Below are 26,776 nucleotides of genomic sequence, written 5' to 3' on the forward strand. Positions count from 1 at the left end.
GAAACACCAATAAGACGGGTCGCATTCCAAGATAACACGTTGGGCCATTGGTTGATAAAAGATGTCAACCACTTTTAATATTCACACATTTTCAATTGTGCACCAATGATCGAAGAGATCTAAAGCAATCGGCGTCGATTACTTTTATGAGGATAGGGCCCCAGAGCGTCCAACATGGTACGTGCCATGAACTTTCTGTACTGTGTTCAGACTCAATGTGTTGTATCGTATATCATACTGCAGAAAATTCTAACAGCTATTGTGGATTGAGTCAGCTGTGTTCACATGTAAATATGCTGGAACCTTTGGCGCTGATTGCGTGGGCGCTTGGGGACCTGGGCCCTCTCGGAACTTTCCAAGGGTGGGCCGGAGCCCATCCTAAAATCTACTCAGTTGACACTCAAGATGAACATTTCGAAGGATATCTTAAGAATAGCGTGTTTCATGCGAGTGAACATGGAAACCTGTAAAACCTGTAAAAATTTGCCTCACAGCATGACGACATGGACACCCTGCCCGACCTCTGTGTATGAAGGGGGGGGGGGGGGGGGGGCATCGTCATGCCTGGCCCTCTCCAGCAGATGAAGAACTCCACGCCTATGGTCTCAATATTACAACCAAGAAGTTGCGACAGAACACAGCTGTGGCCATTTTTCTTGCCGTGCTGTGATACACGTCAGCCAATCGCAATTCACAAGTCATCACCTCAGACTTCATCTACCTTGTGCTGTCCTTTTGACATATTTGAAGTCTGTCCTCACAATAGCAATGAATCCTCTGACCTGCGTCGGCAAGGACGGCCGCACTCAGGTCATTGTGCTTGTTGAAGAGGACTTCCAAAAGACACATTGCTGAAACGATCGACTGACACCAGTCTGTTGCCGAGATACTTCAAGGGGCCGAAAAGTGAATATAAACCTATCAAAACTTTATGATCAGCGAAAACCTGGAACCTTCTACAGTTCAAATGCCAAAGAACTCTGCTGAAATTGCTGTAGTTTTTCTTCAATTGAATTTTCGAAGATTGCACATCCAGCGACCTAGTAGGAAACCTACAGTCTGCCAGCAATTGCCTGAATCCAGATCCTGAGCGCACTAGTACTCCGCACTCTATAACTATCGCGTGCAGAGAGCTTCTGTTTGTACGATAGCACACTGGAAAGTGTGTGCATCGCAGCAGAAGGTTCCTCGGCCACAGATTTTCCGGAGCAACCGCCATCCTCAACAGGAGCTTATTGTGCCGGGAGCACGGACTGGTTAGTGAAATTTTCATGTATCAAGGAGAAGAACTTGTGTAAGTCAAAACAAGCACTGTTTTTTCGTCGTGCAGGGGTTCATATGGGATATGAAAGCCGATGGATACTGCGGACGAGTGTTTGTGCTTGCGAGAGGTAGAGAATGCTTGTAAAAAGCAGACAGACAATTGCATCACAAACGACTAATATTTCAAAATGCTGTGTCTTGACACTGCAGTCCTGCAAGTGTCTTTTACATACATCAGTGAAATCAAAGAGTATGACAACATGCGACAGCGCCGTGGACAAGTGACTGTACTACACGCTGCTTGAGCAGCAAGCTGATCGTGAAAACCCTTATTTCTGTAGGAAATTCAGTTATATCGCCCATTGGCAATTCACAAGATGGATATATAGATTCTCCCTGCTTGTGTCATTAGATGTCGTGACGGATGCCTTCCCATCAGACATCTACAAGTATTGTACCTCCAGACTTGCAGGAATATTGATGCCAGCAATTTTCATTTCCTCTGGCTGCAAGTTTTTTCATTGCTTTTTCTTTTTAGAGAGTCACACAATATTATAAATTATATTTTGTTCCTGGACCATTCCGTAACGGGGGGGGGGGCAGCATCGTGTATTCATATCTGTACATATAGTATGTACTCGCGTCCTCTATATGGGAATAAGAGTCAAAATGCAGGCTAACTGCGGAGGGTCAGAAAGTATCACGAAGAACAAAATCCGGGAGGTCTTTGCTGGGAGGGACGGCCCCAATCCTGCTTTCGGGAAGAAAACGTGAATTAGAGTCAAAATGCAAGCTAAATGCAGAGGGTCAGAATTCAGTCAAATTCTTTCTTGTATATAATGGAGAGCAGATATGATAATTTTGATCGGTGTAGTTCAGCTGAATTCATTTCATAACCCTTTATATACTGTAATTTCACGTGTATTTGCCGCGACTTATGCATGACTTTTTTTTCTCACAGGCGCTCTGCGGCTTATCCACGGGTGCGGCTTATATGATGAGTATTTTTCCCTGGTATTTTTTTTTTATATCCTGGTATATCCTTCTTACACAACAGGGGCGCGTCTAGGCGTGTCCACAATCGAGTCGACTGATATTCCTGGTGCCTTCCCCAAGCAGGTTTAACGAAAGCGGTTACAGTGATTCATATCTTCCAGAAGGCCACTGACCCTCGATCCATGAAAAACATACAACAAGGGCACAATCCGATCTTCGTAGAACGCTAGAACGTACCTTCTTTTTCGTACAGCTTGCCGACCCTGGAGTATGAACCACCGGGTTTATGGCCCTCTCTATGGTCTCCTTTGTCCAGCAAACAAGTTGTGTTGTATTGCCCATGGCTTATCTGCCCGAAAATTTTCGACACGTTCCCATAAACGGCTCCTGAGGCTTATCTGCGGTGCGGCTTATACGCGTGAAATTACGGCACTTGAAATTGACAAGGTTTCACAAATGCCAGTTAACGTTTGAACTGAGGTTGGGATTTAGTACTCTGTTTTGATAAAAGGAGTACGTACATGTAACTGATTCATTATCATGTCACCAACTAACATTTGTAAAAAAAGACGGATGCTGACTTCAAGTTTTAGTGACAGGTTGATCTCGGTTCAAAGTTAACCATATGCAGTGTTGGTGTTACCGGGTCGATGTCAGGTGAAGCCCAGGCAAACTAAATAGTGCTCCAAAATGGCTAAATAATTTATTACGCAGTAACAGGCACTCTCTATCCTTACAATTCTGTTTTCTAACATCCACACATAGTAAAGCCATTCAATAACCAAACTAGCCTGAAGAGTCTCTGCGAATGGGAATGACTGTACACACATATTCTTTTTCGTGTACGTTACTTCGCTGTGGCTGAGATACTTTTCTAAAGTAATTCTGACAGCCCTGCAAATAGAAACTGTACAAATAAAGTGCTTCAGTGCACACAAACAGACTTGTCAGAACATTTAATTGAAAAATGTAATATAACAGCAGAAGAAACATCTTGTCACAACTCTAAATATATATTTCTTCTATATTAACCAGGGATTCAGGAGACAGTAGGTTTTTCTGCCTCTGACATTTTGACGTACTTGATAGAGCTATAACACCTGGAACAAAATAAAAGAAGCATAAGCAGTTTTTTCTTTCCCCTTTGAATTTAACAAGCAAGTTATATTTTACCAGTTGCATGCTTTTATATTCTCCTGTAACGAAAAGAGTACAGGAATAATAATGTAGCACATAGATCCAAAAGCGAAATGGCACTGTCAAGCTGGTGCATGACTGCGAACTAAACCCGAGACAGAGTATAGACAAATTCTCATTTAACGAGAATTTGTCTGTACTCCTTGTCTTGAGTTTAGTTCGCAGACATAGATCCAACAATGATCTGTCATCTTCGTGAAGATGATAACTTTTCTTCTAATGAGCTAGTTGTGACAAAATAAATATATACAATGAAAGCATTGTTATACAAAAAGAGCAAATCTCTGTCGACTAAAATTTTAGAATTGTGGATGTTACCACTTCGTGTAGTTTTCATATAAATGTAGGACTACCCCATTGTACGTACCGACACCACAGTGAGAAGCGTTCCCCGAAATGATGTGGTAACCTTGCATGAATCACTTTAGCTGCGACACACTTTGAAAAATTCCAAGAGTGGGTCTTCGAAGGCAATGAACTTTCGCTGTTCCAGTGGACATTCAGGTGTAGAGGACGTATCTTTAAAAAATTACTTAGCCTTCCTTCTTCATAACTATACACCACCAGGAAGTGTTCCTGTATCCTTCGAAGAAGCTATCCTCAAATGGGTAGTAGCTGTCATCAGTTTCTTCTCCCACTGTTCATGTCATACTAATGTTGTGCACCTCTCCTAAAGACTCCAAAAAATGTTACAAAGTCCGCAACATGTAACAGAGCTACTGGCTCCACCTGTGGACTTGGCAGAACCTGCGGAGTTGGGCTTGGTGTAATCATAGGCCCACATGATGTCCCCTTCAGGCATGTGTGTGTCAACATGTAAGGAATGCAAAAAAAAAAAAAAAAACATCTGGAGACACACTCACCCCTATTCTACCTCTTGAGCAATCAAGCAGCTGTTGCTGATAGAAGCAAGAGGGCGGGCAAAGCCACAGGCAGGAAAACTGTTACTCCTTGCAACTCTGGATCGTCATTTTCTGCATACCTGCTTTCAGCTATTTTTGTCATAGTAACTTGAGTGCCTGGATTACACACACACACACACAATAGGAACAAATGCAGAGCATGTTGAGCATAATCTTGTATGCACTTCTTACATGCAGACTTCATAGTGGTCGGAGGAACAGTGCTGCAGCATGTGTGGTCGAGTTCGAGTATAGTTGTTGTTGCCCGCAAAGTAGGGATATTCAAGATTACAGATTGTCGCTGGTTCTCAATTCTTGCAGTGCAGGTTCAGACTGTACTCTTTTTTACTGCGTACTTCACAAACAGTGTCCCTCGACGTGGACAATGAGCTGACAGCATCAGTGTTATCCGATACAGTGACTGAAATGCACGCCCATGTAATCATCTCAGTCGACCAAAACTATTTCAAAATAAAAATTTTTACAAGATGTTCAAATGATATGACATCTCTACATACTACGAAGCAGTCTAGTACCACTTCAACACTAAAATATCCCTAAAATGAAATCAGTGTCCAGTAAGCGACAGGTAGGCTAACACATATGTTAAATGGGATGCGTCATCGATATATCGTAATACAGGGTGTCCCAGCTAAGTGTATACAGATTTTTTTAGAATATATATAACACTTTTTCCAATATGAAATCAATTGCAATATAGCATATGCTGAAGGGCACTCCCTAGGAGGGCATTAACAAAGTCTAACGGCAATGTCTTAATTAATTTTCATTAATTTACTTGTTAATTATAAAAATTACAAAGTTGTCCCAATGAGAACATCTGTTCCTTTCGGTCACCTGATATCATAGCCGTTTTCAGAACAAAAATCTGTTCCATAGATCGCCCGCAAAAAATTTGTGAAGGAACGCCATTTTTTTCTTTATTTTGTTCATTGCGCATTTTCGCAGACGCGTATTTCCTCGATCCCCAACGTGAGAGGGGGAAGGAGCACAGTGCCGCCTCATGCGTCTAAGATGAGCTTTAACTTGCGGAAACAAAACAAAAACAAATTTATCGGGTGACTCTATCGGAACTGGCCTTATCTTGGGTTGCATGTTCTGTTTCTTTTTCCAGGACGCGAGAGGCGATAGTGTGCTCTTTCTCCCTCTCACATTGGGGATGAAGGAAAGACGCGTCTTCTAAGAAGCACAATGAACAAAATAAAGAAAAAAAATGGCGTTCCTTCACGAATTTTTTGCGGGCGACCTATCGAACGGATTTTTATTCTGGAAACGGCTACGATATCAGGTGACCGAAAGGAACATATGTTCTAATTGGGACAACTTTGTAGCTTTTATAATTAACAAGTTAATTAATGAAAGTTAATTAAGACATTGCCTTTGGACTTTGCTAATGGCCTCCTAGGGAGTGCCCTTCAGCATATGCTATATTGCAATTGATTTCATCTTGGAAAAAGTGTTATATATATTTTTAAAGAATCTGTATACACTTGGCTGGGGCACCCTGTATATACGTGTGTGATACATGTATATAAATGAAACGTTGTGGTGAGCTCGTCACGTCGGTGAAGCAGAAGGACTGGTGACGGAACGGCAGTTTCTTCAGACATTTTCGCTCTTCGCCTTCTTATGACATCTTCGTATTTACCAGCAGCAAAATGAGCTGAGCACACACGACACGGCTGCTGTATCTCATAGTCTAACCACTTTCGTTTTCGCACACTGTCCTGAGGAATGTGTATGTAGAAAACTCCCGACGTCGAAGATGAACGGTTTCTGCTTCCCCGAGCACTACAACATACACCAGGCATATGTAGGTCTTTCGAATACGCGACACAGCAGCGACAGACAAGTGATTTGATTACTTTAACATACTTTTACTTTCTGCTTCGCGCAACCAATATGTCCACCCACGGCGTATGGTGACAACGTGATAACAAAGACTGCCTTGCAGACGGCGCGGCGCAGCAGATCGTGGCGTCGAAGCGGCTGAATGCTTTATTGATGTAATCTATGTTGCTCGAAGTGCCTGGAAGTGAACGTCATTTTTAAAATAACGTTTAACTGTAACAATACCGTGCATCAGCTATGTTCTCTACAAAATTAACTAGTTAAAGTGTACCAGTTGACCAATTCTAGGACGTCCTGGACCCAAGTTGCTCTTTTTTGCTGTTCGTTGGCAGCATCGTCCACGTTCCGGCAATCTTCAAAGTATTTATGCATAAAAAATACACCGAATTGAAAGGTAATGCTCTCTGTGTGCTATCAAACAGCGATGTTGCGCAGAATGGTGGGCAAAAATATGGCGGTTATTTTGCACTTTACAGTCCCTTTAGAAAACGTAGGAAGAGCGGGTGTACCGATCACGATTTGGGCCAAAGAAGACTCTGCCACGAGATCGGGTATAGACCTCTCCCTGTTTGTAAACAAGTGACGTCATAATGTTGGACAGCGCCACCAATTTGGTAGAGTTGAACTACGCTGGAAGCTAGGGGCGAACAAGGTCGCGCCCGAAAGCCACGCTCTTGTGGGGATCACGATAGTCCCCGAAAAGGGACGCGACCTCCGGTCCTACTTTTCTTTCAGTAGGAGACAGCGAAAAAATGCTCATTCGTGGAACCCAGCGCTCCCCTTCCGATTTGTTTCGGTTTCAGTCTGTCTACCAACGTCATGATGACGTTTCTCGGGTAGAGGTCTATTCCGTCAGGGTTTTATTGTCTGCTCCTATACAGTTTGAGAAATGCCTTACAAATCATGATATTGGGTGGCATGTCAGTCGCAGATGTAGGATGTAGGGATATTTTGAAAGAACGATAAGCGCGGCGAAGCATGTGACAACAGTCGAAACAATAATAGTTTCCATCGCGAAAGAAATGTCTTCGGGCGAAGATATCGCATTTGAAGATAACAATGCGACTTTTGTTGTCTTGAAAAACGGCATCTTCGTCCGTTCTTTGCAGGTGCGAAGCATATTCCTCTGCTTTATGCATGGTTCACACCAAAGCGTTCTATTGCGTTCAGTTACCTGCGTGCGAATACGTGGGTCATAAGCGATCCGCTAGACTGTTCACATACATGCGTTCACCGAAAGTGCAAGCCAATGCGCGTCTTTCGTAATGTCCTTGTCCAGGAAGCGTTATGGCGGATCCTGAAGTCCACGTTTGAGTCTGGCGTGAAACAAACTGCTGTTGGCTTGAATGAAAGTGTTACGATTCCTGCATCGTGTTTCTTGCCTCATCCATGCGCTCTAGGTTTACAGCGGCCGCCATATTGAAATGCATGTCACGCTAAGAAGACGCGCCTCACCATGCATGTGTGGAAGGCGGCGATCGGTTATCCGCCTGCGACTCGCTGCGTGCGTCGAAAAAAAAAAAAATTATTTCGGGCAAATTCCTTGCATTCTCTTGCAGAAGGTCTCGCACGCGTCCGTACGCTAACCAAAGTTCGTCAGCTTCCGACCGCGATGAAACACGGTAGTGTGAACCAAGCTTTAGTGTCGTATGGTGCCCGTTTTCAGTCGAGCTTCCTTTCAGCAGTAGTAAAGCTATTATCCACGTCCCAGGCTGTGAGCGAGCTCTGAGGTATTTCGGCTGTCTGAACTGGGCTTTCAATTTGGATTGGATGTTGTGGACCCAGGTTTTGCCAATAGTCAACAAACCGGTCTCGGGATCCGTCCTGAACAGCTGGAGATTGTCCCCGTATGTGGTGCAGAGCGTGCGCTTCTGATCAGGCGGGAGCAATCTTTTGGCACATCCGGAAGAGTCCTTGTGCATATCCAGATATCGGGCCAAGATGCGCAACGTTTGCATCTACCTGTAACACGAGCGATGGTCCGAATGTTGACTCACCGATCTGGACGGTCTTTGTTTTCTTGTGCGATCATTTTCGCAGGCCTGCCAAGACGAGGGTCGTATTCAAGGCTGTCCCGTCCTCGCTTGAATTTTGCCGCCCACTTCTTCACCGTGCTGTAGTGTGGGGCAACTTTCCGCAACATCTCCACCATGTCCTGGTGGATGCCTGTCGTGTTAAGACTTTCCTATACAAATATTCGGCATCCTGGCTTTCTCCATAATGCGTAAAAGTGTTCAATGGCTCTTCACTGGACTAGCCAGAAGTCCTAAAATGCCATCGTCGGATAGCCATCTTCTGCCTCTGATTGCGCAACGTAGCGCAGCTTGCGTAAATTGGCGGTTTCGTTATCGGCAGGCAGACGTCCATCAAACGCTGCCTAGCGACCAACAAATGTCGCCTTCGTTCTGCTAGCGACGGGAAAGCCATGTGTCTTTGACACGCTGCATTGAAAGGTCTGAGGCGGGCGTCGAAGTACCTGCGGGTTTCGCTGAAACTTGCTGCTTTAGCCATCAAGGTGAAAACCGGTCGTGTTGGTGTTGATCTTGCACGACGAACTAGCACTTCTTTTGTTGGAAGTCTAGCAGCTGTCCTGTCGTCTCCTCTCTCTGTCCCGTTCCCAGTGCTAGTTCGTCATGCAAGATTGCTGCTTTAGGCGGTGTGCAGCGCCTATAGGGCGCTGCTGCTCGTCCCCCTGGCGGAAAAACTGCGCAAATGCTTCGGGAGACGTTGGGTGCTAGCAGACGACGCTGCGCCCGTTTGCATTCATGTTTCCTGTACGCGTTCTCGTAGTTTTGCCTCATATTAGATATAGTGTGTCCCGTTTTCGAGCAGGCGCTCCTTCGCAAGGGCAAGACTCTTGTAGTTTTTACTACATAACTCACGTGTCGTCGTTGGCATTAAGTCAAACCGCGTCAATAGCTTGACATGCAGCGGGTTACCGCTCGCCCGATGTTTCTCCATCTGTCAAAACTCCTGAACCCGAACAATCTTTTAACAAAAACCTTTTCAACAACAATACTCGGCTTTCGCGAATATCCCGATTGCTCTTTGGATTCCCTTCCCATTGATGCTGCAGAAACAATATATTTACTTTATTTACATCATCACTGCATTTACATCGTCCCCCAGCACTGTTTCTTTGAGCTTGACAGAATGGCGTAAATGCAGGCTAGCTTGTGGATTCTTTTAGCTTGATTTTTTGGGTTTCCTGACTTTTCGGCCCCAACACGTAGTTGTATGATCGGATGGCGCTCGAAGTTAACTCTGTCTCTCAGAAAGGAAGATTGTATTTATGTCTAGAAGGTGTGGTTTATCTCTTGAGAATAGTCACATGAGAATGTGGCTGACACTCACTAAGCCACACACTACGGTAGGTAACTTTCGAGTTCAACTTGCCAAATTAGATCGATTTACGTGTGCCAACCTTCTTTTCATTGCGTATTGTTGGCTTTGCTGTGGGCTTAACTCTCCATTGGTACTAGGTTTGAGGACTTTTTTTTATGGGATAGCTAGTTTAGCAGCATATATCTTTCGATTTTTATTGCGAACTGCTCTATGTGGGCTTGCTTTAAAATGCGAGTCAAAATTAGATACGTCAATTGCAAAAAGAAGACACACGCACACACACATAAAGAGACGATGATGAGATGACGCCAAAAGAAGAAAATCGCAATATCCTTTGCATCATACCACTTTTGGTATAGCACACATCATTCAAAGTTTCCCAAAATTTCCACTACGATGTCGAAATCTCCTTCGTTCGCCAGAAAGAAAGTAAAAGTTCAAGTTCAAGTGTTTCTTTTTTCTCAGCTTGTACACAATTAATGCCGTACATATTTTATCAGAGTAATTAGTATACGTAAAACGACACGAGCTAAAAGGATCAAACGCCATAGGCGTGAAATTAAAATAAAATAAAAAGCGCAAACCGCAACTGCCTTTCATGCTAAGGGCGGTTTTTGTAAGGGAAGCGCAGTTGCGAGGCGTCGGGTGCTCGAACCTGCTGATTTCCACAGAAATAATTTGCAGCGTGTCATTACGTGTGGCGAGAAACGTCCACACTATTTCTTCATAAAACACGGTGATGAACGGACACGGTAGCTGAATCACTCATTGTGGATTTGCCTATCTGTCAATGCAGCCGCCGCGTACGACTCCCAGCAGAGTTAGAAGTCGGCCCAGAACGCGCATTACCCCAGAGCGTTAGTGGTGACGTTGCACACCTCTGTGAGGCCGACAACGGCGAGCTCTTTCATTAGACTCCCAGCTCGTTTGCGGGTCTCCCGCATGGCGGCGCGGCGATCGCTCTGCACACGGCCTTTTATAGTGTTGTTTTGGGAGTCATACATAAAGCACAAATTTGAGTAAGGTGCCGAACACTTGAAGGTAGAGACTGCATCCTCCTTCTCTGAATGCCATTGATGACAACAGGGATTTCCCCCCCCCCCCCTGAAATTTCTCAGGTGACCCCGCCCAGCTCGGCCACCAACACGTTCTGGTAGAGACTCCGGCGCAGCGAATTACATCCTGTACTGTCAAACTTGGGCTGTAGGACCACAGTCATGCATACGATCGTACCATGTATTTGTCCAAAATCACTTGAAAATGACTGTTCAATGCATTTATTGCGCGCATATACGAGCAAAAATGCGTACGGGCACGCAAACTCAATGTGGATCATCAAGAACAATTTGTGATTTGATCATTTATCTTAATGTTGAAATGCCGTTCATAATGAATCTGTATTCCAATGTACTGTGTTCTAACGTAATAACATGTACAAATAAAACGGGAAAGCTGTGCACAGATGTCACCATGCCTCGATTCCCGCCACCAGGTGTCTTTCCGTGTCTAAGAAAAATTCCTTAAGTGGAACCTTCACCAAGCATACACCCCCCCCCCCCCCCCCTCCCAGCAGTGAATTTCTGGGGAAATCACAGGATGACAATGCCTCTACTTGGCTTCATTCGACCTTTACGATAGCTATAAGCAAAATAATATGTAATGATTGTGGAAAAGTAAAATTTGTAGTCTCTCTAATTTTCGTTCATCGTTTTCTCGCATCAGATCCAAACATAACACGAAAAAAAAAACGTCGGGGAACGCAAATATTTTTACTGTTTCATCTGTCGCGCACGAGACTTTAGCAAAGCGGTGTCACTACATCTAGTAACTTGTCTCTTCCATAGATCGACAGGCATCATGCTGGACATGATCATGGAGACCTGCATGGAGGCAGCATAGCCACAGTGGCCTGGATGATTATTTTTGGCGACGGCATGCATAACTTTATCGATGGTCTTTCTATCGGAGCAGCATTCTCGGAGAGTCTCTTAGCTGGAGCGTCCATCTCGCTAGCTGTTTTCTGTGAGGAGTTCCCTCATGAACTTGGTGAGTGTCAAAATGTTTCTCAAATTAGACGCTTCCCAGAACTCTGTACCGGGTACGGAAAAAGTATGGGCCGCTTGAAAGGTAGCGAAAAGCAGTAGCGGTCTTGGCTCGGAATGGCTGGTATCCTTGCCGTCCTCTGTGCGGAGTAACCGACGCGGCGCAAGTCAGTGGCCTATACTTTGAACTAACGTTAGGGTAACTTCTAACTAACGGAACTAGTACTTGGTGTAGTTGGTACGTAGGTTTTGTGGCGCATAGTGCATGTCTCTCCACCCTTGCACTGTTCTTGTACACACACACAGAAACACACAAACAAACAAAAAAAACTTTTCAGCCGATACTTTTACCGCATTTTTTTGTGATGTCAAGCCTAATGGCGTGGTGCAGGACATATCGTATGTATCATTAAACGTGTAAAGCGGCCGCACTGTACCGGAACCCGCAGGCCATGTAGGACTCTGTCTCATAGTAACTAGTTGAACGAACATTTTGGAAAGCCCTCTGCACTCTTGCAGGAACCATACGTGTAGCCAAACAATTAGCCGGTCCGTGGGGCCAAACAATTTGTGTGCTGCCATTTCCATTCGTGCTATACTGCTCTCTGCATGTGTCCTGATAGACAAATTAGTCGAGGCGAGCGCCATCTAGGGACAAACACAATACATAGTAGCTATAGTACACTCATTGGCTTTTTGGTGAATTACTTGTTGCATGTGTCCTCCCAGTAGTGCAAAGATGATTACCCCTCACATGGAAGAGTTGAGTCGTGATGATCTTATGTAATTGCAGGGGACTTTGCAGTGCTTCTGGGCGCTGGCATGTCAATGCGGCAAGCAGTAGGGTACAACTTCCTCTCTGCACTCACTTGTTTTCTGGGCTTGGGAGTTGGTATCCTAGTCGGCGACTTGACTCAAGGGGCACCGCACATCTTTGCGCTGGCTGCTGGCATGTTCCTCTACATCTCACTCGTTGCTATGGTAAGTTGGGTTGGGTAGCGTTTCACACCTACACTGGAAAACCTCCCCACTTCATCGTCAGAACATAATTGTTGTTGTTGTTGTTGGGATGTGAGTCCTTTGCAAGGATTATCCCATGGAACACCGAAAAAGCTTTTTGAACATCTGTAGACGCGCCATCAAAAAGAGAGACAAAGGAAATATGTAAGAGATCTAAGATTGCCACTGTGAGGCGTACTTGAAAAGAGCACTGAAATTAAAATTTTGCACTAACGTCCTCACTAGTTGTAGGGTCAGACTACCACGAATGATATCAGATTATACCACTCTGGCAAACTGTATTCCAGTGACCGTATTTTCCTGCTGTCAAGAGTGGCCAGCTTAAGCGGCACCCAAGTGCCTTCCCCAAGACCATTCACGCGCTTCTATATATGGTGCAGAGTCACGCGCTTGTGTCCCGACTCAAACTTTACTTTGATGATGATTGGGGTGTTTCATCGCGGCAAACGGTACTTTCCTCACTGGTCTTGGTAGTTCGGTGAAAGTATAAGATGAACTTGACAGTGAAGACAGAAACCATATGTGGTCCAAACCTTATGTTGTGGTGTGAGCACCTCTCCTAGGGCAGCAAGTACGTGAGGTGGATTTTACCATATTTTCCAGGTAACCACAGCCATAGGGCAGGTAGGAGAGTCCACATGTCTTTTGGGGCGTCATGGACTTTTCTTGTGTTTCTGGCATATGATATCGGCGTTAACCGTAACACTAGAATTCGAGCTAAACCCTTAGCATGCCTCGCTAACAAAACGTTGCGAGCTGCCGCTTCAGAACGTGGATAGGCTGCGGTTACATAAATTCGACAGAGGCGCATCGTATCGAGTTATCGCACCTCCTCGCACTTATCCCGACCAGTGGATTGGTTGACGTGGACCAGTCGAAGAAGATTTGTTGCGATAAGGCGACACGATACGCTTTTGTCGCGTTCACGTAAACGCAGCTATAGACGCGCTGGTCTACAGCCGTGGGCCATAGCTTATTGTTTGTTCTTGTGGTCCTATCTTGCTGGCGACTACTATTAGGATTCACGTTCCAGAATGCATATTCACTAGATGCTGGCCGGAATAACATTGGAATACGACCTAGTTCATTTTGTTGTGCTTTTTACTGGGACGTACGCGCAAGTCATCAAATGTGTTATCGTTTAACTAATATCGTTAATCTATAGTGAATCATCCCCATCACGACTTCCAGTATGTCTCAGTCTTCCTGATTATCGTCATTAGCCGACCGAGAGCCCCGTAACTGTGGTCGTTTGGCAGGGCTAGCGTGGACCTGTTGACCTGCATGAAGCCTCATTCTAGCATCCAACCATACATGGGAAGTCCGCAAAATGTTGAACTGCTTCTTTCAAAAGTTCTGTGGGCACAAGCATAACCCTATAAAGTTGAAGCTACTCAGGGGAACATGGGAAGCGCGACGTTTTCCTTGTACTACTTCGGCTTCTACCGTGCTATAAAACTGAGGACACACGCGCCCGAAGTGTCCTGGCGGTCTGTACCGTAGAAGCTCGCGAAGGGTCTAGGGAAGGAAGGAACCAAAGGAAGGAAGGACCCGTCCTTAGCGATCCAATGCTCGCGATGTAGTACGGGTGCGAGCGACATTAATTCTTCTTGAGAAACCTATAGCCATAGCATGTGAGTGGCTACGCCCTGCTCACTGAAACCGTTCTCGAACAGCGCTTAAGAAACGGAAATGCACAATTGTTTTGTTTTCTAGATTACTGCTGTGTGCGCAGCAGCTGTAAATTGCTGCTGCGCTGTATGACTTTCTATATATGTTTTTTTTTTTCTTTCTGGCCATGACACCCTCTGAATTGCAGACTGACAACGGAACTGAAACTGTCTTATTCTGCCGGTGATGGACACAAATGTTATTTATTTATTTATTTTGCAACACGTAACACAAAACATTAAACACGATTGGCGCAGCACAGAATTATTGCAAACTAACTCCCTACTTTCGTTGTTTGTAACACTTCCGTAATCCAGCGCACGTACTTCTCAACTTTCGTGTACACACCAAACTTTCCCGGTCTGGCACACCCTTCCCCCCAACTAACCACACCGACTAGCACTTCCTCGCCGCGCAGAAACACAACAAAAGGTCCTCCGCTGTCTCCCGCGCATGTGTCCGACCTGTAGCCTTCTTCGAATCCGGCGCAGAAGACTCCTTCCCCCAGCGGACGTCTAAGCGACATCTCACAACGGTCACGCGATACAATAGGAATACTGGCTTCCCGAAGCCGCAATGCTGGTCGCGGTTGACCACGAGGGTTGACATGGCCCCAGCCGAAAACCACACCTTCTTGGAAGGACAGAGCTTGTCCTGGCAAGGACAGTCGAGGCCCCTGGGGTGCATCACGTGACAGGAGGAGAAGTGCAAGGTCGTGACGGTTTTCGAATGGAATGTTGTGGCTAGTGAAGTTTGGGTGTCGCACTGCGAGGACAATGGGGACTCCGGCGGGACTCGATGCAGCACCACGATGTCGATGACCACCAATGGCAACCTGCAGACAGTCGTTAAAGAGGGAGTGGATTGGATAACACCAAACATATATCGCACGTTCAGGGTTTAAATGGGCGGCTGCTTTCATACCAATCGATCCCAAAACTATGGCGGCATTTTATTCCTCGCGAATTACTGGCGTAGCTTTTGTGCACATTTGATGAAATACTCCGCAAGAGTTGAAAGTATGGAAAATATGAAAGATGTTGAGATCATGTTGAGGTCGCTCTCTGGAAATACGAGTAAAACATCAGAGTGAAACCGACCTATGTGAGTGATCGTCTTCGCGAGCGTTAACTGCTTGAGTGGCGGGAGTGTGCAAGGCGCCCAGTAAGCGAAGCAAACGAACTCGGGGACAGTGCAGGTCGACTGCACGCTGCCCTCTGATTCGCCCGTGAAACGTACGTCATCGTGACGTTTTGCAGCTAGAGCTTCCTCTGGTGCAGAGGCAGTGTTGGTTTATAAGACTCGTTTACTTAATATCTGTAAGCACATTTTCGTGAGGGAAAATTGGCCAAATAAACTATGGAACGATGTCAAAGATAGCGCTACTTTTCTCGTGTATACGCATTTGTGGAGGCGTCTGTCCCTTTAATTAAACGACACGGAGCCATGACATATTTGTACGACGTGGAAGAGGATGAAGGCTACAACAAACAACAACTACATGAATGACGATGAGATGAGGTGTTTCACCGCCACATTCGTTCATTATGCTGCCTATCGATGGTGATGCGATAAAGAAAAAAATGGGGATGTAAGTTTCGACGAAGTCGAACTGGCTACCCAGTACGCTTACATACGCTGCCTATTATGCCTTTCTTGTGCGGGTTCATTCTCTACAAATTGGTGGAGGTGTTCTATCCTCATCTAGGAGGAGGAGGAGAAGTTGGAATTGCGGGAACAGAAATATTCGAAATTCCGTTGTCCCCATTTGCCCTGGTACGGAAGAAGGATGGTACATGGCATATCTGCGTACACTGTCGCAACCTCAATAAAATCGCCACTAAGGACGCGTATCCACTCCTGCGTATCGATTGAGGTACTTGGACTGGAGCGTAGTGACATGGACCTACGCTCCGGATATTGACAAGCTTCTGTCGACGAATGCGATTGCGAAATAAAACATCTTTCTCGTCCCTAGTGGTCTGTATGAACGTAAACTGTGGGAGATGAACGAACATTTAAGATAAACACAACATTAAGCCTCACCAACGTCCAAGCAATCATCTGAAAGACAGTTGACGAAAGCTTAGCGAGGGTTAGTGACAGGACTCGAACCCACACACCTTTGTGATTGCCTCTCAGGTGCGCTACCAATGTACATTGCGCTGACATAATAAACACCGTACCACGCCCATTACCATTATTACTAGGATTACATTGTTATCCATTATTATGCGACTTCGTTCGTGCGTTTGTTTTTCAGACGTACACGGCGCGCTCAGATCTATGAACCTAAGTAGTACAAAACACCGAGAGACAACGACATTGCTTTACTGTTGCTCAGTACTGTGTAATAAAAGAGTTGTCTCAAAATAAGCCCGCACCTGAGGCATAACCGATGCGTTGCGAGGAATACAGTGCGCTGCTGTAACGGCCCATCGAGATGTGATGAGGCTACAGCCACAGATGAACGCCGGACCACGATGGCCTGGTAGGCCTAGCTGGCACATCCAAGGAGCATCGCGAGCCAAGATGCCGTCCACTACACGACGTTGGCGTCTCGCAGTCGTGGTCCCATCTGGCTTCACTGCACCGCATGAGAGGCCATGAAACAGCTCAAGAGTCACAAGAACAGGCAGAAGTTGTACTGGCCTTAACATGTCGAACCTACAACAGAAATACTATGCACTTTTCTATTCTGGCCATTGAAATCTTACGGAGAGAGGCTAGAAGGAAAAGCGGGGGAGGAGGGTCGGAGGAGAGGAAACGACTTGAACAAGGTTTCTTCCGTCTCTCAGTGTAGGCGCCCGGTGGCAGCCATATTGAATCAGCCGAGGGAACGTCGCGTATTTTTAGTCCGCGAAAGCAGGTGCAATTCCGAAAGCTGTTGGCAACGCTTGCTCTTCTGCTTCCGTTGGCTACGGATTTTGTCACTGTCAGCTCCTATCCAGTCTAGTAGCCAAGGCTTGTCGAGGCACGTGGGCACGAGTTAGGCAGTGTGGGGTGGTGTGGGCATACCGTGGGGGACCTGTGGGCGAACTTCGTGACGGCGTCGCCATGGACATAGGGTTCGGAATCCCTGGCCGTTATTCCAATCCTGGGATTTGGGGATTTTTAAACGTGGATGCTGGGATCTCGGGACGTGATCGAGATTTTTTTGCAGCTATTCACAGGATGCCGTATAGAAATGTATCCACCTGCACATCCACCATACTATTAGAAATTGCGATACAGTGCGCGTTTCCTGTCATCCTCGCGGAACATTCTACTGGAAGAAAACACACAAAGAACGAAAGGGGGGGGGGGGAAGCGGGAAAAAACGCTGCTCATCGGGCTAAAGTTTCGCCCCGTACTATATTGAGTTTTCGCACCATGCAGGAATCGACTTTGCGTTGGAAGGCGTCTCGTCTCGTCGCTACGGTATATCTTGTGGCTGCGGCTCAGCATATCTCCCGCGGCTAAGCAGTGCACGAGAAGACCTGACATTCACCGCTTATATATACTAAAGCGGCTGCTAAAACCAGTGACGTTTTTTCGCATCTTCCGCTGGAGTATTCTAGGGATTGGTGCGTTTTACTTTTCTCCCCTTTTACTCATTCACAGTAATTTTGTGTGCCGGTCTGGAGCATCCCAGTCTAGTTTTCTCAAAAGGCTCTCTTAGTTTTTTCTTATCACTTTCAAACATACGTATTCCTGGAGATTAAAAGAAGGGGAAATTCTGTGGGGAGAGAGATTCTGCATATATTGTGTGCAATCAAAGGACTGTATAGGGACAGCTGGTACAGGTTCATAATGGTACTGCAGCAAGAGACGAGGACAGTCCGAGACAGTCTGGGAAAACCGGAAGTTGATTCTGTCTAACTGCCACTCAGGCTTACATGCTGTGTGGAAAGTTTCAGCTCACAAAACGGGGTGGTTTTCGAGATTCCGAATGAAAACTACTCCTCTGAAGACATCGGGTTCCGTTTTTCTCCCTCGCATACTCCTTGTCCCAATGATCCTGTATGTCCGTCATCAGTCACGCGAGCATGACGTCCCCAATGGAGACAGTGGGGTGCAGGACTGCGACATTGCTGAGAATGCAGAGAGGTGTACTGCGTCGTGATACCCGTGTTTACATTGACGCTACTCTGCAGTTTCCTCTGCATAACGTGTGATTGCTACTCAAAAGCATCATAATGGGCAAATACTAGCACGGAACAACCAACTACCGCGCAAACAGGCATGCGCACGTCACGTGCGGCTTTGCTCTTACGCATGTCACGCGAGAGCTCTGGGCCAACTGCGGCATAGAAAAAAATCGATTATAAATCGCGCTATGCGATTTCTTCTGAAATATTTTGCACGGTTGTTGTGAGGAGTACTAGAGATCATAAGACGGTGTTTCCCAGACCCATGTTTCTGACCGGACTGTCACAGGACAATATAGGGGGAGTTGGTACAGGTTATACTGGGTGTTTCACGAAAATCCCCCGGCTGAATAATTCGTGAACAGGTGGCGCCATCGAGGAAATTTCTCTTTGGAAAAGATCCTTGGGGCATCGTCTATGAACTGAGTAGTGGGCGGCTCATTTGCATACGCTCACTAATTAAACAAACATCCTAACTTTTAAATTTTACTTCGCACGCTTACGGAACCTCTGTTTTACGCATCGGGACCTTCAGCGAAGAATACTAAAAAAAAAAGAAAAAAAACGTCGACACTTAGTGATTTTTTCGAGTAATTAATCGGTTTCGGTTTACATATTTCTTGCGCGGAGCAGTACACCAATGCGCTCTTTGTATCAGCTATCCGGCTGTCAATTTCGTGTTCATCCACCTGGTTCATGCACGGGGACGACGGAAGATTCGGAACAGCCGCCTGACATGATTTAATATTCCTTATCAAAGCGACTGGTCAACAGCGCTGGCGGTTCTGTCGTTCCGTAGGTGAGATAGCGTGCTCTTATCATGGATGATGACGAATGCGCCGTCATCATGTGCTGTGAGTGCTGTGAGGTAGTAGGATACACTCTTAAAAATTAACCACACCACATAGCGCGCTCCTAGCCAACCATCATCCCGAATGACAACGTTCTCGCCCAATTTGTTGAAAACTGGAGGCGGAGCCTGTAGAGAAGAAGGAACACCAAAGTGTCTCCTGCGGTCTTGCGGCTGTTCCGTATCCTCCGTTACCCCCGTGTGTCAACCAGGCGGATGAACACGAAATTGACAGCCGGATATCTGATACAAAGAGCGTATTGGTGTACTGCTCCGCGCAAGAAATATGTAAACCGAAACCAATTAATTACTCGAAAAAATCACTAAGTTTCGACGCAGTTTTTTTCTTGCAATATTTTTCGCTGAAGGTCCCGATGCGTAAAACAGAGGTTCCGTAAGCGTGCGAAGTAAAATTTAAAAGTTAGGATGTTTATTTAATTAGTGAGCGTATGCAAATGAGCCGCTCACTATTCAGTTCGTAGCCGATCTCCCAAGGATCTTTACCAAAAAGAAATGTCTTGGATGGCGCCACCTGTTCACGAATTATTCAGCCGGGGGATTTTCGTGAAACACCCTGTATACTCTCTGTGCCCTTATGAATCGGAAGACTCACGATTCCGTAGGAGTTTTACTGCAGGATGAGGGCTGTTCGCAGTTACAGGTTGCGTGGTTCACATAAGTCAGCAGGTAACGTCTTTGTCATGCGTCGTGGACGAGGAGGTTGGTTCGGTTTGGGATTGCAAATGATATTTTTAGGGGAGGGCCGCTTGAAACCAAAAGTTGGTAATACATCGTTCTTTCCTTTTTACTCGTATGACCGCATATTCGTTGTCCAGAAAGCCGAAATTCATTATTCCGAAATCCCGGGATTTGGCATCGCGAAATCCTGGGATTTCGGGACATGAAATTATAACGAAATCCCGGGATCCGAACCCTACATGGGCAGTTACTTGGCCCTTCTTCCACTAGAATATTCCTTTGGGATATCACTCGTTTGAATACAAGAATACTGTACCGCTCTCTGCTAAGACAGCGGATAGGCTGTCCATGAGGAATGCAACTAAAAGCCCAACCGCATGAGGCGTTTCTCCAGCGGCCTGCCGCGGCGTTTGCAGCGGCAGCCAGAGCGGCGGCGAACAATAGAGACGCGGTGCAGCCCCAGAAGCATCCCAGAAGTCCGAGGCGAGCAGATATCGACGACTCTGAGCGGCGGGCGACGGAAGCGGCGCGCCCAAGTGACCAATCAGGGATTAGCCTCAGGTTAAGTTTTTCCGGTCGCGCCAGTTTTCGAGAGACCCCATAAATGGCGGCACGCGGAAATTCTCAAATTACTCGGGCGGATCGCGTTCGTCAGTAGATCAGAAGATTGTTGCGGATGTTAGAAACGTAATCGTTATGTGAGCGTCCAACATGCAGGACACAAAGAGAAGTGTGCAATGAAGTTGTCAGTTGGAATGCTGCGTTCGCGCTGTGTATGTATTTGGGTGCCTTAATTGTGAATAGCCGGACCGGCATTCACAACACATGGCTCCGTGAGGGCGCATTGCTGCAGTATCGTGTTCGTTGTAATATGTTATCACTCAAAAGCACCCATCTTTGAGACTTTTTACTCGTAATAAAAGTGTTTATCACTTATGTAGAGTTTCTTTTCTTGAGAGGTTACAGAAACGTTCGCTTGGAGCGCTGTCCGTCCGCCGTTGCAGAAACCATGCATGCTGTTTGCTTTCGGCGTTGTTCGACAGCGTGGCTGGCCGCTGAGAAACGCCTCATGCGGTTGGGCGGGAGACTTCGGAACGATCGGAGAAAAAATTGTTGCACATCGTAGTTGGTGCATAACATCCACTGTATTCCTGCTATCGACTTTTTTTTCCTCATGTGACGAATTATGCCTCAAATAAGAAAGCAATCAAACCGAAACAGTAACGTGGAGAGGAAGCCGCAGAAAATTTTCCCTCACAAGGCCACCGCGTTGACATCACTCTGTATGGAGCGGACAAGTAGTATACCACGCCGGTCGCAGCCGCCGTGTTATATTCCCGAAACAAAACAATGGACGAAGATTCGGGATCAGACTACTCAGACACTGGTGGAAAGAAACACCGGTCAGCTGCTTCGCTGAGAGTCAGGAAACAGCACAGAAATGGTATGACTGATGCACGGTGACGTTGACCGACCAGAGAAAGAAAGAAGCACTTCCATCTACCCTCGGTGTAAGCCAGACTTTTTCAAATTTCAAAAGTCGTTTTTATGATTCCCCCTTCGTTTTCAAGTGAGGTATTTCACAACTGTGTTCTGTTCAGGTAAATGGTTGTGGGAATACCACATTGTCCGATGGAATGGACACATTGAAATCCTGAATGGACACATTGAAATTGAAGTCTGGTGGGAATGGACACATTGAAATCCATTTGGTTGCGAAGTCTCCCTTCAAGTGTCCAGACTGGTAGCTTTGCGTTCACCGCCGTATCAATGTGGTTGCTTCAGACTAAAGACGGCGCTGCAAAGTGTCAATAATTAAGGTTGTCCAGGCAAAGAGCCGGCTTGGTATTCAAAAGAAAAAAGAGAAAGAAACAAAAAACGGAAAAGAAGTAAGACGGAACGGAAAGAAAAAAGAGTTGAACTGCATAATCATATGCATGTGACAAGTCACATGCGGTTCAAATTCGGAAATTCAGGGAATTCGACATTCCCTTTTTGTTTCGGAAACCGCATCGGCCATGGGGTGAAAGAAAGTCACATGCAGTTCAGGAGTCTCCTGGGCCTCTGAGAAAACGGAGGAGAGTGGCAGTGGCAGTCCGCTGGTTGGGGTCCAGTACGGGGCCAAGGAAAAATATTACAAAGCAGACGGCAACGGAGGGTGTTCCAATGGTGGACGTGCTGTTAGCAATACAGGAGTTGGTGTGGGATGCCAGCTTCCACGCCACAGACAGTGCAGTTTGGGGAACTTATGCGGTACATTTTGAAGAGAAGCGAGTGAGTACGGACAACATTGAGTTGTAGGCGGTGGAGAAGGGATTCTTGTTTACGGCTGCAATGGCAAGCGACGACAAACTCCATCAATGCGTCGATAGACTGTAGGAATTAGCGCACTGCAAAGGGCCGAGCTAGCCCGAAAAACCGAGCACGCTACGGCCCGCGGGCCGAAGTCTGGCCTCAAAGTCGTTTTGACTGCGGGCTCGGGTCGGGCTCGGGTTAAGTCGAGAGTTCTCGAGCCTCAGTCGGGTCGAGCTTTTGTGAGCCATATTCTTTCGCATCATTTAATCCCCAACATTCGTTTTGAAAACAAAGCACCCATGCGCCTGGGGTCGTCCCTCTCTTTTTATGCTAAAACACTAGAACATAGGCCTCGGATTATTCTGGATCTCGCCATGTTGATGATCTCGCCCTCGCCGTGGCGTGCACCATAGACAGGCGCGCTAGACTGGACTCGACGTTCACGTGTAGCTCACGCACAAACCGCATCAAAGTCTGCGCTGGCGCGTGCAACGTATGTGTGGTTTATGCTGTTTCCTGTGGGCGCACTCATGTGGAGAATTTCCCCGTTCATTATCATCAATTTATACGTTGTCGTTTGCCGTACACAGTGTAGATAGAACCGGTTGGACGGATCGCATTTCACATGGCCAGAAAATCTGGACAGGCGCTCCTAAAGAGAGGGCTTCCCCTAACATCACATGCGCAATCAGGGAAACATTACACACAGGCAGGTGGGGAGCAAAGGAGGAAAAATTCGCAAGGGGGGGGGGGGTTGAGACGGAACTATCACAGAAAACCGCGCGTCCCGTCTGATGATAACCAGCGTTGAAGAACAGACAGAAGAACAGACAGATGGCGCTTATCTTGAAAGCAGATTTCTGCGTTGCTTTCAAAGGACAGGGTTTTGGGGTATTACTCGCAGAGACATTACTCCTTCTTACTTTTCTGGCTTTATACGATGGAATGTATTAGGGGGAGGTACTTTGTATCTGTCCGCAAGAACAATGAACAAACATGTAAACGTCAGTGGTTGTACCCTAATACCTAATTTCTGGTAATTCAATGCTTTGCGTCGGGAGACAACTGTGGTCATGATCGACGCCACAGTGGTCGGTCTGTGGGTGAATTTTTCCCACCTGAGGGTTCTTTAACACGCGACAAAATCTCCACGCACCGGAGACCGCATATTTAAACATCCCTTGCAGATGCCGGTCCCTCTGAGGCCTCGTTCTCTGCCACCCTTTGCTGACGCTCTCATCTTCGCACGAACAGGAGATGATTTAAATAGACAGATCATAACTAGGGCTCGGCGTCTAAAACGTTTTTCTGATTTTCGTTTAAAACGTTTCCGTTTAAACGTTTCATACGCCGTTTAGATTAACGTATAGTCCGGAAAATCTTTCCTTATGAAATGTTTAAACGTTTTATGTAATGCAAAACGTTTAAACGTTTTGTTAATGCGAAACGTTTAAACGTGTCGTTAATGTGAAACGTTAAACTGGAGCGTTTAAGCGTTCTGTTAAACTGAAACGTTTGAACGTTATGCCAAGGTGAAGCGTTTAAACGCCTTGTTAATACGAAACGCAACGCCTTTCGAAACGGATAGCTATTTAAGCAACACATGGACGCGCAAGGCGTTACGGGGACAGAGACAGAAGTTGTCCTCGTTATGCCTGGCGCGTCCTTGGTTCCCATCGCTAATTACCAACTACGCCAGTTTCTCACTGTACTAAAAGTAGCTTATTACTCCAGTTCATATTTAGCCATTTGGACAGTTGGACAAACGGAGTTGGTGTTGCCTGATTGTTGGTTTTCTTTCTTTCTTTTTTTTTTTTGTCGTGTTAACTGCTAATTACTTGAAATGCTCTTTCGTGGTGCATGTTTCTGCTTTTTCCTGATTTGGGCGTGTGCCCCCACTCCTGTCAAGGCTCGACAGAGCCAACAGTATAGTGAAATAAATAAATATGAAATCCTTTATGCAGGCTATTGTACACGAGCAAAAGAAGACCCAAGACTTACGCGAAACCGATATTTGTGCGCTGATACTAAGTTACATCTTTAATTTATTGGTACCTAATTAGCCACTTAATTATAAGTAACGTGATTATTCATTCAGTAATTAGCAAATAGTTTGTAATGATTGTGACGAATTAGCGGGTACTCAATTGATTAATTTACTAATTAATATGTCAATTAATGACAACTACGTTAACTAATTTGAATCGGTAGTCCATTAATTAATTCGTTAACTATGAACTAATTCATTATTCACGTAAGTATCACTTACCAAATTAAAGTGTCTAATTACTACTTTAATTACCTGATCGGTTAATTAAGTACTTCATTATGAACTGATTCATTGATTATCCACATAAGTACCACTTACCGGATTAAAGTGAATAGTTAGTGAACAGAAAGTGACATCAAATAAATAGTTAACCAATTCCCAGTGAATTAATTCACTTGGAGCAGGCACTGTCACCAATGTCGCTTAGCGCAGGTCATCTCTTGAGACTAACTACGGCATTTGTCAATGCATGCGTCCATCAACAGATGATTAAACAAAACACACACACAAAAAAGGAAAGCAAAACCACGACCAATACCGCAAGCTCAGCAGCCAACACCAGCAACCCTTGAGACGGCTTGCACGCTATGCCTTCCCTCTTTGCGGTCAAGCCAAACATATCTTCTTGTGTACATATGCCATTTGAGACTTTTTTGGCCCAGGGAACCGCTTGCGGTAGGAGTACCGCAAAGGTAAAAATAAATTTTAATTTCCCATTTACCCCAGAACCTATATCCCGGGGGAAAATGTGGTATCTTCATCAGAGCCCGAGATATTAACTCATAAAGTTGTCTCGTTTGTGCACTTTTCATATACCTCCCATGTATTAGCCGTCCAAAATGCACAACCTCTAGGGAACCGATGCCATTTGTTACCCAACGATGATTTCTGTTCGAATGCGCTCAGAAGGGCTCCCTGATACTATATCCCGGGGAAAATTTTGATATGTTAAGTAGAACGGCAGATATAGCAATTTTTGTTACCTTCCCATTGTATTTTTGACTTGTTTCGCGGGGCGGCCACAAGATGGCGCAAGGCGTCGCTGTCCAGAATTTTGGGGATGACGTCCGCCTACGCAGCTGCAAGCCGGGCCACGGTCGGCCTTTCGGCCGCCGGGTCGGGCTCGGGTCGGAAAAGCCTCCGTGGCGTTGGGTACGGGCTTGGTCGGGCCCAGTGATGGAAGTACTGCGCCATCTGCGCCCAACTGCGCCAATCACGGGGTGCTGCGCCATACACGGTGCTTTTACTGTATTTGCGCCCAAGTTGCGCCAAAGCGCCGGGCCGGCGACAACTTGGCAGTCCACGGACGTTGCGCGCGTCACGAGAAAACGAATCCCGAAGTAAACGAGACGAATCAGCGTATGACAAAATTTAATCGGCCCATCGGCCTGCTAATCGGCCCATGCCAGCTAGGCCTAGCCCAACTAAGCAGTCTCTGTACGCACATGTGCGCGTTGACGCTGCGACGGTTGGCTGTTCGTTTTGTGTTATCTTTTGCGTTTTCCCCAAGCTCAGGGGTATGTTGCTAACGTCATGTATACACCAACTAGCTTGCACTTTGCTTCTATGTTCATCCAAGCTGAGAAGCACGAGGTGGTCTCCAGGCAAGGACCGCTTTTCGATTCCTTATTGTAGCTCGGCGTGTCTCTAAAGAATTACCATTCAAACCTAATGTTGACGGTCACTGTAACTTGCTACCTTTGATGAGCGCTTGCTGTTAGACACACACACATCGCGTATGTGGATACGCAGTTCACGCACGCCATGCAGTGACTGATTGGAAGCTCGTGGCTCCCCGATCTCGCGCCTCTAAATTGAGCGGAAAATTGCGGAAAGACACAGTGAAACCGAAATTATGTGGAAAGCACTCATTCCACATCATAAATTAATAACTATACACGTCCGGGGCTCTCCAACGGCGGATCGCGAAGCTGCGCCATACTGCGCCATGCTGCGCCAATACTCGATTTTTCCTGCGTCAGAACGCGTCGAGGCGCTTCCATTACTGGAATTCAGGCCCGTGCAGTGCTCTAAGTATGAATAAGTTAAAAGCGTGATATTGTGACCGGTGGCTAAGAGTTGATTGAATTTCTGAAGTGTCACGGCGTGCAAATCACATTTTATGCTGGGGCGAGATGGCGATAATATATCTAATCATGCTTCACTGTCGGTAAGAATGACCCACGTTTTGTGCCCTATATCTGACAATATGCTTTAGTGCCGCCAGGATAACGAACAGTAGGACACTGTGTATAGAGGAGTTTGAAAGCATGCTATCACGTCTTCATCATGAACGTAGAAAGTCTCGCTCGAACTTTCATGTGTCACAGAGCCAGAAGTGTATATATGGCGACTTAGTGTGTGTTGGGGCGAGATGCTCCAGTGTGAGTTGGCGGATCACGACTGTGGGGACGTCGTTCTTTCGTTGAAGACCAAGGGTGGTA

General features: G+C 46.1%; 2 protein-coding genes across 3 annotated transcripts in view; one reads left to right on the forward strand and one right to left on the reverse strand.

Annotated features, from left to right (window-relative positions):
• LOC135373721 (metal cation symporter ZIP14-like) overlaps positions 1 to 26,776 on the forward strand; it is a 97,144-nt gene that overhangs the window by 63,875 nt on the left and 6,493 nt on the right. The window contains exons 6-7 of the mRNA XM_064606800.1: positions 11,420 to 11,621; positions 12,411 to 12,598. Of these exons, the coding sequence (XP_064462870.1) occupies positions 11,420 to 11,621; positions 12,411 to 12,598 (390 nt within the window). The remainder of the gene's footprint in view (positions 1 to 11,419; positions 11,622 to 12,410; positions 12,599 to 26,776) is intronic.
• On the reverse strand, positions 14,487 to 17,087 carry LOC135373726 (coagulation factor IX-like). 2 transcript variants are annotated; one of them, XM_064606810.1, is made up of 3 exons: positions 17,026 to 17,087; positions 16,693 to 16,895; positions 14,487 to 15,143 (listed from the first exon to the last, which is right to left on the reverse strand). In XM_064606810.1, exons 2-3 carry the CDS (start codon positions 16,816 to 16,818, stop codon positions 14,583 to 14,585), a joined length of 687 nt encoding a protein of 228 aa, XP_064462880.1. In that variant the 5' UTR covers positions 16,819 to 16,895; positions 17,026 to 17,087; the 3' UTR covers positions 14,487 to 14,582. The 2 variants fall into 2 exon arrangements, with proteins under 2 accessions (XP_064462880.1, XP_064462878.1); XM_064606808.1 differs by lacking the exon at positions 17,026 to 17,087 and having other exon boundaries at positions 16,693 to 16,991.

Source organism: Ornithodoros turicata, unplaced genomic scaffold (genome assembly GCF_037126465.1).
Source record: "Ornithodoros turicata isolate Travis unplaced genomic scaffold, ASM3712646v1 Chromosome31, whole genome shotgun sequence".
Lineage (NCBI taxonomy): Eukaryota > Metazoa > Arthropoda > Arachnida > Ixodida > Argasidae > Ornithodoros > Ornithodoros turicata.

Excerpts from the sequence above, each read along its gene's own strand:
- LOC135373726 (XM_064606808.1), bottom strand. The coding sequence starts at position 16,968 with ATGTTAAGGCCAGTACAACTTCTGCCTGTTCTTGTGACTCTTGAGCTG. Across the intron at positions 15,144-16,692 it reads ACGCATCGGTTATGCCTCAG|GTTGCCATTGGTGGTCATCG; the intron begins GTGCGGGCTTAT and ends GACTGTCTGCAG.